Raw genomic sequence first — 17690 nt, forward strand, 5'->3', positions numbered from 1 at the left:
TTATTAAAAGTCACCAGCACTAACTAGAGATTTTCTTGCAGTAAAGAAACAGAGCTTCATTTAAATTATGACCAGAATTGAGATTACCTATTAAGATAAATATGGTTGTATAAACTACTTGCAATTTATTTAGATGAAGTTTTTTGCAAAGTATGTTTTAAATTAATTTGAGAATATATTTTGAATTCTAGAATCCTTGCTTGTAAAAGGATCATTTTTTAAAGTGGTTTGTAAAATAGTGAAGATTACCTTGAAGTCTTATAATGAAAATAAAATGCTTTCTCTTAGTTTGCTTGAAGTGTTTTACTGGAAGAATAGTTGGTTTGTATGTTTTGGTGGCGAGTTGCCTGACCCTTGCTACCTTTTAGGGAGTAACAGCTTACAACACCAGACATTAATATTAGTTCCTGTTACATATCCTGTTTGATAACAATACTTTCCAGACCTTTCTCATAGAAGTGCTTTCAGACCATGTTGTCTTTGAATAACTGCATTAAAAAAAAAAGGAAGAAAGAAGCAGGCCTAGGTTCCAAGGGTTGTAGAAAACCCATAAGGTATGTAGCAACACATTTGGTACTTACCTTGTAATCCTGCGTTGTGACTGCAGAATTGTAAGTGACCACACGTACTTTGTGGTACCAGCACTTTGAGCAAGAACTTTATACCAGCATCCTTTTTGACAGAGGTGGGAAGCAAACTTATTTTGTGATCACAGATGAGGAGCCAAGCTGTACTGATGGTTAAGACAAGTGGTTAGAGAGACAGCCAGGGGAAGTGATAATGCCATAAGAAATGTTACCATGCTGGTGGCAGTATATAACAAGTCTTTATTTTAAAAGTTGAGTGCTCACATTTAAGACAAAATAGAGACAAAAATAATGGACACATCATTTTTAGGACCCTTAGAGAAATGCATTCACCTTACTCAGTTTCAGATTACACCACAGTTATGATACCCTTAGCAGCCCAGTAAGTTAGGAGGCAGGTATCTCCAGGATATTGCACTGTCCAATAAGCTAGAATGACAACTTCCTCTTGTTGTTAGAGCAATGAACCATTACCAGGACAGACCACATCGTAAGAGCCTTGAACAGCTTAATACTTACATCAACAAACCTGGCCCACATGCAACTGGATTTCAAGTATATTAAGTATTCCACAACCTCCAGCTAGAAGTCAAATAACTTTACATTGCAATTAGAGTTTAAGGAGACTGCCAATCCAAAGACTTGCATTCCAATTGCCATTAGATTCCAAGACCTGCTTTTCATATCGTAAGTATTACAGTAGTCACAGTACAAGACTCCTTGTTGATCCCATGAGGTTACCCCTGCTATGACTGTGGTCTGGATGGGGCAGCAACATCACTCTTTCTGCTGTTGGGCATCTTTGTAGAGTTTGCTGTAATCCAGGGATGAAGAAGTACATCCTTCAGGGGCAGTCGACAGAACGGATTGTGCTTCAGAAGCTTTGAAATTAAATCCCTTGCACCTTCTGTTACAAACGGAGGAAACCTGAATTCCACCTAAGGAAAAAGAAGAGCACTAAAGATAATGCAAAAGTTCTTTGGTAATAACTAAGCCAGAGAGACAAAGGGCTCTACCTTCCAACATAGATCTGGAAAGGAAAGCTATATCAGCCTTGTGGGCTATGCACCTTACACCTATTGAGATGAGATTAAGTAATTCCATCATAATCCCGAAGAAAACAAGGTTCTCGCTACTTGTAGAAATTCAGCTAGTGTATTTTTCAATGTACTTCAAACAAGATTAGCTTGCTGGAACTTTTCTAGGGTATGCAACAGGAAAAGTTCAGCTTATGTATTTTTAGTAATACCTTGAATGTTAGATATTCATTTTATAAATTAGAAAAGGAAAGATGCAGAGAAGATTAGTTGCTTTATGAAAGAGGTAGAAGTTCAGATGCAGGCAGAAACAAGGTAGAAGCAAGGAAGTAAGGCAAGGTATCTTAAGGTCTCAGTCATTCTACTGAATGACTGAAGACAGTTTTAGGGATCTAGTTTTACATATATCATTGTGTCTTGCTACAGTTCTAGTTATGATACATGCCGTTCTTCAAAATGACCATCTGTTAAGCTTCAGTAAGACAATAGAACTGAAAGACAGAACAATTCAACTATTCTAAATAAGCATTGGCACATACCTTGGAAATAGCTCTGTAGGTTTCCTGATATGTTTCTGCTTCAAAAGGTGGTTTCCCTACAAGGAATTCATAGCACAGAACTCCCAGGCTCCAAATATCCACCTTTTCATCATGTGTTCTTCCCTCAATCATTTCAGGAGGCAAGTAGTCAAGTGTCCCACAGAGAGTTGTTCTCCTGAAGAAAAGTCTACATTAATCATTTGCTGATTATGGCAATTATAAGATCCATTTCAAGAGCCAGACAGAAACTAATGCTGGCAATCATCTGTACCTCAGTGAAGTCTACCCTGGACAGAGTCAGCACCACCAGAATACCTGGTAAAGAAGTTCCAGCAATAAGTTTTCTACTTTTGCTTTAAAGCATCTCAGTCACTGCATTCAGTCTTAGCCTTCCTTTTTTCATCCCACTTGCTAGATCAATAGTCTTCCTTTGTCAGGTGCAATTCAAACTAATTGAGGAAATGTCTTAAGGATATTCCTGGTGTGATGCTTGAACACAAGTGCTGGTTTGTCATCTCAGGGACCACTATAACCCTACAACAGTACACCAACCTTCTTCACTTGTTTCAGGTTCAGCAAGTTTTGAACTATACAAGTTGAAAAAAGAGGATAATAACACTCCCTCTCTGCTACACCAGTTGACTATAAGACCTTTGCTGCAGTGACCCTGTTCTTAAAGGATTTTTTCCCAGTATTTTAGTAAGTTTATATTTACCTCCATTCCACAATTGCAAGTGTGACAAGAAAGCTAACTTTTTCACTATGGAGGTATTTCACTGCATAAGATACATATTGCATTCTCACCTAGAAGATGGAGCATGCACAGACCATCCAAAGTCAGCAATTTTTAATTCGCCGTTTGAGCCAAGCAGCAAGTTTTCTGGCTTGATGTCTCGGTGAATCACACTCTTTGAATGACAGTATGATAGGGCATCTGCTAATTCTGTTATGTACTGTATTTAGAAAGAGAACAAATCTTTAAAGACATTGTCACTCTAGCTTATCTGGCTACAGTATAGCCTTTTCTAGGCATCATAGAAGTTTAAGTTAAAGCCATTATTCCTTAAAACCTTTTAGTCTGGCAATACAGACTCTGCCTGAAGCGACCAAGCACAAATATAACCATGTTCAGCATTGCTTAATATTGTAAGTGCTGTGCTCCAATCTTATTCCTTGTTACAAGTGCACAAGCAAACTAGCATCTAAGGAATCTCAGTTTCACAGAACTTTAACTGAAGAGCTAGCTTTATGCTGCAGATATTCCAGATACGAAGAGCAAATAACGTATAAGAAGCTAGAACAACCTACAGTAGCAGTTCTTTGCTCATCAAACTTGGTAAGCTTCTGAAGTTCTTTGTAGACTTCTCCACGAGGTGCATACTCTAGAATAAGGTAGACTCTTGTAACGTCGTGGAAGTAGCCATATAATCTGAGAATGTTGGGGTGCCTGCAAAAAGATTTAAATATTCTTCTGAACAAGATATTTGTCCATGTAACTTTAATTTCCCTTTCCTGCCTCCACCCTTTCAAGGCAAGCATGGGAACTTCAACATCTTGTAAGTGTTCCTTCAGCTCACAACATATCCATTAAGAGAGGTTCATAGCAGATAGATGGTGTTTATCAAAGCAGCAGGCTAAACTCCCTACTAGCAAGCAGCTAGCCAAGAGTTTGGCTAATTCATATCTTCTTGAACACACCTTTCTATAGCAGCTGGAAGAGTAGATTACCATTGAAGGCGCCAATTCCTACAGGTTTTGGAATTTAAGCTTAAATACTTTAAACAATTTCTGCAAAAACTACTTTTCTTCAGCAAGCTAGGCTTATTTTCCAGGAAGCAGAAAACCAGAAACAAGCTCAGACCCTTGAGAAATTACAGTCAGCCACGTAAATCCAAGCAGCAGACAAGGGTTTTTTTGTAATAGGAAGAATTGTTAACAGAGGTTACTTCATTGCAAGGTAGACAAAGGTAAATCTTGGTGCAGAAAGGGAAGAATCCTAACTAGCAATTCTAAGGTGTCATGTGTTTAAAAAGACACTTTTCTTCAACAGGTTATCATAGACAAGGTTACTTTGTTTATTTGAACACAAAGCAAAGCGTGTAATTGGTCACTAAACTTTACCTAAGATGAGACTGTATTTCAACTTCTCGTCGTAGTTGATGTTCTACACCAGCTTCCTCAAGTTGTGTTTTAAAGAGCACTTTCAGTGCAAGAATAAATTTACTCTGCTTTTCACGCGCCAGGTACACATTTCCAAATTTTCCTTTCCCCAGAGGACGACCAATTTCAAAATCATCAAGAGACCATTGCCTTCTGCAAGAGGAAAGAGAAAGTTACAAAAGCTAGATACTTGTGTGGGCTTTGACTCCTATGTTTACAATCTCTAATGTTTCTGTTCAGTAGATACTTGGTAATCTGAACTAGATTTTGTTCTTTAAGACAACACCAAGAGAATAAAATATGCATTGAGACTTTTCAAATGAAAGTTCTGAAAGCTTCCTTCCTAAAAAACATATGCAGAGATACTAATATCAGCCACACTACTACAAAATGGATACTCCCTATACCAAGCCAGGCTCATTTCAATACACTTAATACAGGCCTGTTACTAGTGCATGACAGAACTGTTTAAGGTAGCCATACTACAAAGCTAACTTCCTCCTTAGACTCCACACATGAAGAAGGCTTTGTTTTCAAGTGTACACCTTGTGATTGGAGCAGTGGCTATCAGTGTTCTCTCATGGGAAGAGCTATTACTCATTTAGCCAAAAGTTTTCTTTAGATTATAGGAAGTCCTTGTTCCTGAGAATTATCAGGTCAAAGTAAGCTTTCCTGGAGTTTCATGTTGTCTCTGTGAAGTGTAGGGCCACCAGTCTCCGCAACCAAGGTGCTCAAGCAGCCTTCTGCTTAGCTGTAGCTTAGTTGCAGCACGAAGTCCTAGAAGTTAAAAACAAGCCTACTGCAACAGGACTCAGCCAGAACAATTTAGGCATAAAACTTACTTTTTAGTCTCTTCATTTTTCTTTTTAGCCGTCTCTTCATTTTTCTTTTTAGAGGTGCTTTCTGCTTCAGAATTTTTTGCTATGTATAGAGAAAGAGATCAGCTTTATGAACCAGACCCATGAACACAATACAAAAATTCACATGGGAGCAAATCTAACCTCTGTGCAGTATCTGAAACAGTTCTTACAATACATTCAATGACATTTTAAACAACCTAGCATAACTTACTATTAGCAAAGCAGCATAGCAGTTATCAGTGCTATCAAAATGTAATTTTAAAAGCTTTCTTAAAAAAACATTAAGCTTCCCCCAAAAAAATTCAGTGTTCTTGTGTATAAGAGATTAACTTGAATACAGGAAAAACTGTGATGTATGAGTGTCAATTACATTAACTCACAACTAGTGAGTGACTAGTGAGCATCTAGACATTTTTAAACACCCATATAGGCTCTAAACAGATAATCCTGGCAACATGGATAGTGCAGTAACATCTACACTGAAGTATATGCTGCTACTTTCTGTCGGGGCACAACCAAATACTTCTGTACAGGACTGTCCCATGTCATCAGCATCAGCTTTAGGTTTTATGCGCTGCACTCTGCTTCATAGAATAGAAGCATCCCAAGTGTCATAACTGTATAAATACATGTACATCGTCTTCAGAATTACCAGGTACTGGAGCCTGTTGAGGTTTTTCATTATGCTTGCTTGGAACTTGAGGCCTAGCAGTCGCTTGGACCAGAAATTTTGGTCGGGGCTGCTGTGTTGTCTGGTTATTAGACAGTTTTTGGTTTGACAGTACAGATTTTTGTGATTGCACAGGAACTCGCTGGGCAAAGTTTGAAGGACACAGAACACGTTGTGCTTGAACTCCGCTGTTCAGCAACCGGCTCTGGGCAGAATGCTGAGGCACAGGGACACGTTTTGGGCCATCGCCAATGGGATTAGCAATCTTCAAAAAGAAAAGATTATGTATTAATTGTAGAATAGCATTATGGCCCCATTCACTACAGCAGGAAAAAACCACAAAGCACATTAACAGGAGATGTTAAGGTATTCTGATCTTATGTTTTATGAATGAAAACATTCTTAAATTTCTACATTGACAGGAAAAAGTTAAGTTTTGTACAACAGCATACTTATTTATAGCTAGCAGAGCTTTTCCACACACATCTGAAGAACAACCACCAAAGGTATTATGACAGCAGATCTTTACTATAAAAACATACACTGCTTTGAGTCATTGCTTCCTTTAATACTCTTCATCTTGATATACCTTGCACTGCAACGGGAGTTCAGTGGAAGAATGCAAGTTTATTTAGTAAGGTTCAGCAATCTGCTTTTAATCTTTTGTTTCCGGCAAGGGAAGGTAGTTGAGGCCTATATTTAAGAAATTCTTAGTTGTTCTGGGATACTTTGCCTGTAGTCAAGTTAAAATGCTAATGATTAGCTTCTCACATTTTTGACCCTCTAATGATACCTATGCAACAATTTAGACTTTTTTCTTCCCCTAGATATTATTTAGTTTTCTGGTTCAGTTCACTAAAAATAATGTACTTACAGCTTGATTAAAAATAAGCTTTGTTTATGCTATTCTGAAGCTTTACCAGGACTTACCTGGTTTTAAGTTAAAATAGTGAGAATGTGCCAGTGTTTCTATATAGAAATAATACATAATCAGGGTGATCTCGACTACCACTGCATGGACATGTCAATAGCGATATTAACACGGTGCTTGCTTTTGGGAGCCATATCTGGAATAAGCTGACTACACACATTTGCTCTCTCTTTAAAGGATGTTATACTTAAAATACAAGGAGGATTTCCCAGTTCAGGTATAACATACTAATATCAACTATTAAAAAAAAAAAAAAGTAAGCCGTGGCCACTGTTCTCTCCAAGAGAAAACTACTGAAAGACAAAATTGGCAATTTGCACATTGGTTCAAGACTGTTTTCCCCCTTTTTGCTATTTAGTACAGCTCGTAATTATCACAGGCGGTTTGAAACCTGCAGCTCTTGCACGATCGGGAGACACGCACCCACCAGCCTAATAAGTCATTTACCTTCGCAGCGCGACCGGGGTATCCAGAATGGTTCTCTTTCGTATTCTTGTCCATAGTGCCCGAGAACAACTGCTACATGCAGCTTAGCCTACGGATGTGACACAGCGAACAGGGGTCAGTTCCACAAAAACCACTACGCCCTGGACCTCTTCTTCAAAACCACCCCCACCCCCCAATTCGAAGGCCGGCAGGCCCCGAGACAGGGCCCCGCCGCATCCCACCGCCTCACGCCCCCGCCCCGCAACGGCCGGCCAGCCTGCCCTCGCAGCATCCCACCGCCCGGGCCGGGCCGGCCCCGTCCCTGCCGCCGCCGACCACCTCCGGCCGGCAGCGTCCCGCAGGCCGCGGCCCTGTCCGCGGAGCCCGCCCGCCCGCTCACCCCCGGCCTCCGCTCCCTCCGGCCGACTGCGGCTGTTTGAATTCAAACCGCCCTCCCTTAAATACCCTTTAAACTACCGCCTCTCGCCATTGGCCCCTCTCCCGCCGTTCGCGCGCGCTGATTGGCTGCTTTTCAACCGGCCCGCCCGCCGATTGGCTCTCCGCACGCTCCGCTCGTTGCGAGGCCGAGCCTCGTCGCCGCCGGCCTCTGGGGCGCATGCGCAACGGCAGCCTGCTGCGTATCCCGAGTAGGGCCAACCCGCCCGCCCCCAGGGCGGTGTTTGCGCTACATGCGCATTTTACGTACCGTCTCTCCGCCGCTGCCTCCTTCCGTACTCCAACTGCGTGGATCGGCGCCCCGCTTACACACTTTTCTCCGCAAAGTCCCTGCCTGGCCGGGTCTTCCGTTACGCAAATCGCGTACGCCCAGACCACCCACCTGTGGCAACGCTACAACTACCATCCCTTCCTCACCGCCGCCGAGGCCTCGGAGCGCGCCGCCGTCGCCGGCGGGGGAAGGGCGCCAGGTTAGTCCCGCATCCTGCGAGGCACCAGCCTCTTCCCTCTCCTCCTCCACACACGCACCCGCCGACCCGGGCCCCGAGCGAGGGAGAGGCGGTGCTGCCACCTCGCGTGGAGCCGAGCGCGAGTGGGGCCGGGGGCCATTGTGTCCTAGCCGGTGAGGTAGGTGCCCCGGGTGGCAGGCGGCGGCCCCGAGGAGCGGGAGGACGGGCGGAGGGGCGAAGCAGGCCTCTGCCTCGCGCTCGCCCGCACGCGTGGCCCAGGGCGGCGCTCCACGTGCCCTCGGCTCTCGAGGACGAGCGGGAAGGGGACGCCGGCCCCGCCACAGCGCGCCGGGGGACGCCTGGCCCGAGGTACCTTCACCGGCCCGCGGACCCCTCGTGTCGCAGCAGCCGCGACCCCGCGGCGGCTTCCAAAACCGCGCAGGTGCTCGAGGACACGCCGAGCGGCGGTGGCGGCGGGACAGCACCGGCGGAGGACGATCTGTGAGTGCGGTTCGTGAGCGGCGGCGCGAGAGGAGCGGGAGGCCGCCGTGCTGTCTCGGTTGCCGGCTGCCTGAGTGGTCCTGCTCGCGCCCGTGAGGGGGACCTCGGCCGCTGAGTGACAAGCGGCAGCCGAAACTCGGTTCAGTACTTCGGGCCTCTGAAGAACCGCGATCGAAGGCAACTTTTAACTGTCTCTGCGGTGCTGAAAACAAGTGCGAAGGCGACCCTGGTGTGTGTGTTGGTGTTTACAAGTGATACAGGATAGGTAAAAAGAAGATGTCAGGTCGTCGTGTGGCTGCAGCATGTGACAGACGTCAGCTGCCACGGGGCATGGGTAGCATGGCATCCCCCCTCCTTGACCCGCGTCCACTTCGACTGCCGTTTCTTGAGGCTGACGTGAGTAGGGCTTTTGGGAGGGTGGTGGTGCGCTCTCGGGACAGGCTCTCAGCCTGCCGAGAGACCGTGCGGTCTGGCAGTGCGAGATGTTTGCGACCGTGCTGCCCGAGCGGCTGAAATCGCCGGGGAGGCCTGCAGCGCTGAGCGGCAGCGCCAGCAACTTGTTATTTCACAGCCCCTTCACCTCCCCGTGGTTGGGGATCCCGGTGTCTCAGCGGAAGCAGCGTTTCGGAGCTTTGCAGCTGGGACACAAAAAGAACCCCGGTCCTTGCCCCGTCCCGTCCCCCCTCCCCGCCTCCATCAGCCGCCCTCCCGCAGGGAGCCGGCCCCCCCCGCAGCTCCCCGGGGCTGCTCAGCCAGCGGGGCCTGCCGCCCGCATCCCCGCCCTGAGCGCGGCTCTGCCGGCCTCCACCAAGGCCCCGACCTCCCCGGAAGGGGGAGAGGGAACCCCGGACGCGGCAGCGAGCCGCCCTGCCTCCCCGCTTGGCCCGGCTCGGCCCGGCCGGGCCCGGCCCGGCCCGGCCCGGCCCGCCGGGCCCCCCCCCCCCCCCCCCCTCCCCGGTCCCCCCCCCCCCGCCCCTGCCCCTCCCGGCCGCTCGGGGGCTCCCTCGGCGCGTCATCCGTCACGTGACGCAGCGGGGCCTGCCAGTGCGCGGGCGCGGGGTGTCACGGTCATGTGATGCTGCCATTCTCTCCTTCAAGAGTCGCCTCCAATCGATTTGCGGGCGCTCGATGCAGCAGCCTTCGCGGAGGAGCATTCTTCGGTCCCGGCCGCCGCCGCCGCCTCCTCCCCTACCGCCGCCGCCAATCGATGCGCTCAGGGCTCCGGTCGCCATTTTAGGGGGAGAGCGAGGGAGGCAGAAGGAAGGGTCGGTAGGTACCGGGGCCGCTCCGCGCTGTGGGCTCCGCTGCCCGGGCCGGGTCTCGCCGTCGGCAGCTCCCGCCCGAAGCTGCCTGTCCCCCGCCCCCGGCCTTCGAAGCCCGTTTTCTGTGACCGCCGTGCTGCGGCTAAGCACTCCCCGCCCTCATTCAGTCCCTTTCCCCCACGCCCCCTCCCTGCCCGGTTATTGGTCTCGCAGCCCGGGGCTGGGAGAGGGTGTACGGGCGGGTGACCGGCATCTGCCGGGCGGGGGGGGGGAGGATGCGGTCTGCCCGGGTGGAAGGGAGGGAGCGGGTTGGGGCTGTGTGAGGGCGGCCGGCCGCTTGACTTCTCGGCACGTTTTATCTTCGTCGCCTCCCTGGTGCCCAGGTCCGCCCGCTCTAGCGAGGCTGAGGGAGAGCTACGGGCAGAATCATTTTGCTAACTAATGCCGCGTTATTACGGTCTTCTCTGTTGCTCTTTAATACAGTTCACGTTCTATTTATTGGCGAGGTTTTCATTTCGACAGCAAACAAGTGCAACAGGTTTTTACTTTTTTTTTTTTTTTTTTAATCCTTTCATTTCTATGTCTGTGATTTGTACCTAAAATATGGTAGTATTTCTTGAAGTGCAGCAGAATGTGCTTTATTTGAAGGTTGCGGTTGTTTCGTGCAACTCTCTTGTATGTGATTTTTCTTCTTTCTTTCTTTCAGGCCCCTCCAAGGCATTCCTTGCTCACAATGTATAGAACAAAAGTCAGTTTGAAAGATCGTCAGCAACTTTATAAACTGATAATTAGTCAGCTGCTATACGATGGATACATAAATATTGCCAATGGCTTGATAAATGAAATAAAACCGCAATCAGTCTGTGCGCCATCTGAACAACTGCTGCACCTAATTAAGTTAGGTAAGCTGGAAGAAAAAGCTAACGTAAAAGTCTAGTTTCTAAATCCTTAGCTTAAATCCTTGTGAATTAAGAGGTTAGTGTTACTGAAAAGACATCTTTTATGCAAACGTTATGTCTAGTAATAGCGTAAGACTTTGTATATTTAGATACAGCCTTTTGCCTCCGTGGCTTTTTTTGAAGGGCATTCTGGCTCTGTGTTTCAGTCTTTAGTATGCATTAAAAGCAAAAGAGATCACTGAGTGTTGTCCAAATCTGCTTGTTTACGTTAGAATACCTGCTCAGGGTCCTGGGTGACTGGCAACCATCTAAAAATAGGCTCCAGTAAACGGGATCACTGAGTCCACAGACCCAATAGAAAATTGACCCACACAGTTCTCTGCCAACTTTAGAAATATTTTCTTTATAATTCTTCCTGACAGTATTGGAAAGGGAGCAAGCCCTTACGTTCACAGTCTTCGCTAGCCTTCATATATCAGTCTCAAGAAAATAAGCTGCACGGTCTAGGGTCTCAACAGAGGTATCTCCTGTTCTCTCTCTGTGTATCTTTCTCTCTGAAAGTACATCTGTGCCGCAGTACGTAGTCAAAATACTTGAGCTGCTGTTGAAACAAGCTAAGTTACTGGAAGAGGTCTACCCGTAACATCATGTATTGTAACTGAACTGGTTCTGCTGCCTGAACTAGTTGAGTTCCAAGGGTATAAATATGTGAAGCCTTGTGTCTGTTTGAAATAAGAATGCCAGACTTGCAATTTGTAGATGAAAGCAACAAAAACTTTTCCCTTACATTTGATTGGTTGATGATCACAGTTGGGCACATAGCTGAAAATTCTTGCGTCTCCCTTGTTACCACTTCCAGTGCTGAACTGTCTGTGTTCTGTAGATGCATCCTGGAATTAAAAAAAAATAAATAAATCTGTAGAGTGGGTGTGAATAGGAGTAAAAACTTTCATTTGCGATGCTGGGATAGTTGTTTGTGGAGTAGGTGGGTTTTTTTCCTTCCGTGCAATAAAACAGAAAGGAAAAGAATTGGTAAATGCTTCAGGTTTTTTACTTTAAATCTCATGTAATAGTGTTGGGGCTTGTTTCTCCCTCTAAAAAGCTGACTAGAGGCCTGTTGATGGCTTCAATAACTGATTGTCAGTGCCTTTCTCCGTACTTAACATTGTACAATATTTGCTGGCTGTATTTCCACAGTCAATTTTAAAAGCTTTATTCTGCTCTGGTGTAGCCAAAGTACCTCTCATTTCTCACGAGAAGTACTGCTGTATAACTAAATCTGCTCTGCTAGCTTAGCTTTGTTCAACAGGGGCTGCCTCTCTTAAAATCTGACTCGTAGCTGTTACGGAAGCCTCTAGCATAGATCTTGGCCACAGCCTATCTGTCTAAGGAGGTTAACCTGGTTTAAGTGCATCAAATTCTCTCTTTTCAGGAATGGAGAACGATGACAGTGCTGTTCAATATGCAATTGGACGGTCAGATACGGTAGCTCCAGGCACAGGAATTGACTTGGAATTTGATGCAGATGTACAGACCATGTCTCCTGAGGCTTCCGAATATGAGACTTGTTATGTCACATCTCATAAAGGACCATGTCGTGTAGCTACATATAGCAGAGATGGACAGTTAATAGCTACAGGATCTGCTGATGCCTCAATAAAAATTCTTGATACAGAGAGAATGTTGGCCAAAAGTGCTATGCCTATTGAGGTAAAACATGACTTGAATAGTAACCACTTTGTGAATTCTTGAGGTGCTGTCTGTTTCATGCCATGTCTGTGCCTTGTGGCTGGCTCAGTGGGTTGGACTAAATATCTGTCTCGCCATATTTGCTACTCCCAACAGCGGCTTATAAAGTACCCTTGAAGAACACAAAGAAGAAATATAGGGCAAGTATACCTGTGTAACTTCTGGCAGCAGTCTAGAGAATTGAGCCAGAATTTGCTTCTACTAGTTGCTGATAATTGCTATATTGTATGAACAAAGTTAATTTTTGAACCCACTTACACTTTTGGCCCCTACAGCCTTCAGTATCAGAACTGTTGCACAGAATACATATTTATTTGCTTCATTTTTTCTCCAATACAGTTATCGGGTAGCAATTTAAATGGGGGCGGGTATTGCAGAGAGTGCACACCAAACTCTTGGCAGTATCCTGCGTGAGTAAAAGCTGCAGTTTTCCCAGTTGGTACAGCTTCTCTTAATTCTTACGGCAATACAGTATTTTGATTTGGACTGTTTACGAAGGTGATACGTTTTCTTGCACCAGTTCTCTGCTACAGAAACTAGTTTGTCCTTGAGCAAGTCAGCTGACCTTTGTAAAGATAAAGGGATCTTATAACAATATATAATTGGCCTTCAAATAATTAAGATAATAGTGATTATATGCCTAGTCACATGTCAGAAAGGTAGCTGCTGTTTGACCACTCTGGCAAGCATAAAACTTCCTTTTCCTGTCAAAAGCATGTTCTGCTTTCTAACGCTCTAAATTGTTGAATCTTCTTTGTAGGTCATGATGAATGAGACAGCACAGCAAAACATGGAAAATCACCCTGTTATTCGGACTCTGTATGATCATGTGGATGAAGTTACGTGTTTAGCTTTTCATCCAACAGAACAGATCCTAGCATCTGGTTCAAGGGACTACACACTTAAATTGTTTGATTATTCAAAACCTTCTGCCAAAAGAGCCTTCAAATATATACAGGTTAGATACAATATCAGTTCAGAGCAACCAAAGCATGAATGTATAAGTACTGAGGTATCAGCTGAATTGTGTCTGAGTTTATAAGTGGTTAGGTGTGTAGGAGTATGCAGCTACAAAATTTGCAGACATTATGGTAATCAGGTGTTAAAAGAGTTTGTGTGTAATGGATATTTATACTCTTTGAATCTAGTGCCTGTCTGCTGTTGGTTAATCTAGACCAAATCTAATATGGGTAACTTTGAAGTCCATTATATTATCTTCGTTTTGGAGGAGAGTTCGGGATTATATGGTGGTGGGCTTTGGGGGATGTGCCTGGCTGACAAAGCCTCCTGTCTCTTGTGCAATATGCCAAAAGCGAGCAGGCACTGCAAGCTGCTCTAGGACAAAAACTGCGATACGTTGAAAGGTAGCCTGTCGTTTTAATCCTGTAGGAAGCGTTTTCTATTTTGCAAAAACAGAACGCATTGTGCTAACTGATAGTTTAACTAGTTTTTTAGCACTTTAATGCCACCACAATTGACACTTCCATTTTGGTTTTTTTTTTCTTTCTTACACCAATTATGTATAAACAGGAAGCAGAGATGTTGCGCTCAATTTCTTTTCACCCTTCTGGAGATTTCATACTTGTTGGTACCCAGCACCCTACTTTACGACTGTATGATATCAATACTTTCCAGTGTTTTGTGTCTTGCAATCCTCAAGATCAGCACACTGATGCTATATGTTCAGTAAATTACAACGCAAGTGCAAACATGTATGTGACAGGAAGTAAGGATGGATGCATCAAACTGTGGGATGGTGTTTCAAATCGCTGTATCACTACTTTTGAGAAGGCACATGATGGAGCTGAAGTCTGTTCTGCTATTTTTTCCAAAAATTCAAAGTACATCTTGTCAAGTGGAAAAGACTCTGTAGCTAAACTATGGGAGATATCCACTGGTCGAACACTGGTCAAATACACAGGTATGTGGCAGGTGACCTTCCAAGTACCTTCTTTTTCAGGTACTGACCCACGGCAGGGGTGGTAATGCTGTCAGAAGAATAGTAATTCTTAAAGGCAATGGCAGACTGCTGCTTTGAGGATAAATTGTCCCAAATTCTTGAAAACACTTAACGTAGACTAATTCCAGAAGAGAAGCTGTGATTCTTGTATGTCAGTCACTGTAAACGTATTTAGTCTGAGTAGATACTGGAGACTTTTCTGACATGATTACTTCATTGCTTTGGAGGGAAGTTATAACTAAATTAGGGAAAAGTAAAAGGGAACACTGCCCTAAGGATTAGGACATTTGTGCAGAGGGTTTTGTTCTCTAGTTCTAATTCAGTGTGTTTTAGAAACAGTGATTATTAAAACAAAGCAGCATCATCAGTTTTCTTACTGGTGATCATTTTGATTTTGTGACTTCTCTATTTATTGCTAGACTAGGGGCACAGTTTAAACTGGAAGGGTCAAAACTAACACCTAATGCATTTCTGGCTAGAGTAGGCCTCTTTCTTGCAGAGTACCCACCCAGACAGGGGGAACTGAACATATTTTGGGGCAGTTGTTTTAACCATTAGACTCTTGTGCAAAAGATGGCTCTAGTAAGCCATGGCAATATTCTGAAAAATAGCTACAGCTGGTTTGGGGTTTTTTCTTTTTTTTTTTTTTTTTTTTTTTTTTTTTAAGGATGCAATTGTATACAAGGTAGTCATACTCAGAGCATGCTGACAATGCCGTGCTTTGATCTCAGCAGGACTTAAGAAATGGTGAAGGATGTAGAAGCTTTGCATATGGTAGCAGCTGTGATGGGGGAAGTTTTCAGGTCTAAGCAGTAGTGTGCTTAAGCATTAGGAGTCATAGCATAAAAGAGGAAAGAATGTTGAAAATTTTGCATATCGGTTTTTGGGATGTGTATGGTCCTTTTTTGTACTCTAGCTCTATTTTGCTCTCAACCAGCAGGGTGCAGCACCTCCTTGATAAAGTTTTGCACACACCTGCATCCTGCCCAGTATTTTGCATTGCAAAGTAGATGACTATATGTGAAACACACATTTTTGTTTGAAGGGTATGGAGGGAGGGTGTGGCCAAGGCAGGTCATACAATGTGCCTTATGATATATACCTTAAAACCAAAAGTTGCCATTGATAATGAGAATCTGTGTATTCTACTCTCTGCGGTCTTTCCCCTTGGTTACAGCTGTAAGGCTCATACAAAAAATAGAAGGCAAAAGTGCTCTTAAGTGATTGCACTCATACTTAGTGGCTGGACTTGACTGACATGAAGTAGTTAATCTTTCTGTCCTCTAAGAAATTTTAGAATATACCGTGTATATAACTACAAAAGAATATTCATTACTGATTAACCTCTTGTTATGTGGAAGTGGTAGACTAACTGAGAAAATAAGGCTCCTTTGTAGACTGCAGAAATTGATACTTATGGGAGGTTTACTCTTAGGTCTTTGGAAACTTCCTAAAACTGATCCTATTTGGTTTAATATTTTGCTGCATGTATTTAGGAGCTGGTTTGAGTGGACGACAAGTACACAGGACACAAGCTGTCTTCAACCACACGGAAGATTATGTGCTGCTTCCAGATGAAAGGACCATAAGTCTCTGCTGCTGGGATTCAAGAACTGCTGAACGGAGAAATCTTCTCTCTCTTGGGCACAACAGCATTGTCCGTTGTATTGTCCATTCTCCTACCAATCCTGGCTTCATGACCTGCAGTGATGACTACAGGGCTAGATTTTGGTACAGAAGGTCAACGACAGACTAAGGACAGCTTTATAAAACAGTGATTATCCAGATTCGTTATATCATCGTGTATTGATTGTACTGCCAACAGATGCCTAGATGAAAGCCGTGCTGTGTCTGTTCTTTAATTCTGTCAAACGTGGCAGAAAAATATCAAAATACTGAGACTAAGTTGTGCCCCACGCTAATTTTTTTTATTAGTGTGTGTGGCATTAATTTTTGTAAGTCATCTCTAATTGTACTCAAGGAGTGTGTGAGGGAGAATAAAATGATCCTTGCAAGAAGGATTAAACTTGTTCTCCTGTCTTTCTAAATCCCGCAAAAGTTAATGTGACTGTATCTTGCTCAAACTGGGCAGTATGAGCCAGTTTTGCTCTGCATTGTATCTGTGCAATCCCACTGAAGTGTTTAAAGAATGGATTACACAAGTAACAGCAGAACTTGGCAAATATTTTAATGAAGCCTTAAGCTGCCTTCAGTTCTGATTCATTCTTTGTAAAGCTCTGTTTTGTATCTTTTAGTCTGGGGGGTTTTTGGTGGATTTTTTTTTTTTTTTCCCTAATTGGCCAAGTGGACCTTCAATTCTGAGCCAGTCTTGTGCCATAAGAATTTGAAACAGAATTTTAAATTGTTTGGATGAATTCTTGAAATGGTGTTCTAGTTCTGGTATTAAAGCTCAGACTTGAAATCTCTTCTTCTTTTGAATTTATCTTAACATGTGGGACTTCAAAGTAAATTCATAGTATTTTCAAGGAATATCCACGTTGCAGTTGTAAAACATGACAGTGCTGCAGCATGTGAAAATGACAATAATTTTGCCATAGAGACCTTTAGTATCTTCTCAAAGACAGAAACTGTTGTGCATATTAATTTTTGTATCAGTACCTCAGAAATGTCACTTGGCTTCATTTCATTGAGAAATTTTCATTCTATGTCTGTTACACAGCACTTGAATTACATTCTTTTTTTTCTTTTTTTTTTAATTATTCAAAAACCCAGACTCACTGTTTCTTTTCCCCATTATCTCCAATAGTCTGGTTTTCCCAGACCTCATCCTATTGAACAGAAGTACAGATGATTAAGAAACTGTGCTTTTAACCCTTCTTTAAGTTTGAAAATCCACTACTTATTTTTGCAGATAGTTGCCTGTGTAAAGTTTTAAATGTGTTCATTCAAGCATCCTTGTACAGTGCTCTTGGACTTCACATTTGTGAGGCTTCCTTTAGTCAATATTTCAGCACTTGCTTTCATGAGGATTTTTAAATGTAAGATTGTTCTTACTGCTGGATTAACTTTCCATTGCCACTGATGAAGTGTCTTGTCAAGGGCTGATGAGGGTACAGGTTTTCTCTGTATTTAAATAAAGATTACCTTTTTAAAAGTTATTTAATATATAAAGAAGGAAATGTATTAGTTTTCTTTTCTATATAACAAAGGAAAAATGAATATTGGAAGGCTGTATCTTTGGGG

The 17690-nt window shown here is 43.8% G+C and overlaps 2 protein-coding genes across 4 annotated transcripts; one reads left to right on the forward strand and one right to left on the reverse strand.

The window, feature by feature from the left end:
• Nucleotides 1-42: 42 nt before the first annotated feature.
• Nucleotides 43-7786, reverse strand: AURKA (aurora kinase A). Of its 3 annotated transcripts, none has more exons than XM_049817178.1 (9): nucleotides 7688-7786; nucleotides 7232-7319; nucleotides 5836-6118; nucleotides 5166-5244; nucleotides 4285-4476; nucleotides 3472-3610; nucleotides 2968-3116; nucleotides 2164-2338; nucleotides 43-1525 (listed from the first exon to the last, which is right to left on the reverse strand). In XM_049817178.1, the coding sequence occupies exons 2-9, from the start codon at nucleotides 7283-7285 to the stop codon at nucleotides 1334-1336; spliced, it is 1263 nt and encodes a 420-aa protein (XP_049673135.1). In that variant the 5' UTR covers nucleotides 7286-7319; nucleotides 7688-7786; the 3' UTR covers nucleotides 43-1333. The 3 variants fall into 3 exon arrangements, with proteins under 3 accessions (XP_049673135.1, XP_049673134.1, XP_049673133.1); XM_049817177.1 differs by having other exon boundaries at nucleotides 7676-7740; XM_049817176.1 differs by lacking the exon at nucleotides 7688-7786 and adding an exon at nucleotides 7611-7637.
• Nucleotides 7787-8729: 943 nt separating this feature from the next.
• On the forward strand, nucleotides 8730-17605 carry CSTF1 (cleavage stimulation factor subunit 1). The gene is made up of 7 exons (XM_049817171.1): nucleotides 8730-9012; nucleotides 9715-9885; nucleotides 10585-10780; nucleotides 12210-12487; nucleotides 13287-13484; nucleotides 14057-14447; nucleotides 15983-17605. The coding sequence occupies exons 1-7, from the start codon at nucleotides 8893-8895 to the stop codon at nucleotides 16240-16242; spliced, it is 1614 nt and encodes a 537-aa protein (XP_049673128.1). The 5' UTR covers nucleotides 8730-8892; the 3' UTR covers nucleotides 16243-17605.
• Nucleotides 17606-17690: the final 85 nt, after the last annotated feature.

This window comes from Accipiter gentilis, chromosome 14, assembly GCF_929443795.1.
Source record: "Accipiter gentilis chromosome 14, bAccGen1.1, whole genome shotgun sequence".
NCBI classification, from domain to species: domain Eukaryota; kingdom Metazoa; phylum Chordata; class Aves; order Accipitriformes; family Accipitridae; genus Astur; species Astur gentilis.

Excerpts from the sequence above, each read along its gene's own strand:
- AURKA (XM_049817178.1), bottom strand. The coding sequence starts at position 7,285 with ATGGACAAGAATACGAAAGAGAACCATTCTGGATACCCCGGTCGCGCT. Across the intron at positions 5,245-5,835 it reads TCAACAGGCTCCAGTACCTG|CAAAAAATTCTGAAGCAGAA; the intron begins GTAATTCTGAAG and ends CTCTATACATAG. Across the intron at positions 1,526-2,163 it reads CCTACAGAGCTATTTCCAAG|GTGGAATTCAGGTTTCCTCC; the intron begins GTATGTGCCAAT and ends CTTTTTCCTTAG.
- CSTF1 (XM_049817171.1), top strand. The coding sequence starts at position 8,893 with ATGTCAGGTCGTCGTGTGGCTGCAGCATGTGACAGACGTCAGCTGCCA. Across the intron at positions 9,013-9,714 it reads TGCCGTTTCTTGAGGCTGAC|AGTCGCCTCCAATCGATTTG; the intron begins GTGAGTAGGGCT and ends CTCTCCTTCAAG. Across the intron at positions 12,488-13,286 it reads AAAGTGCTATGCCTATTGAG|GTCATGATGAATGAGACAGC; the intron begins GTAAAACATGAC and ends TCTTCTTTGTAG.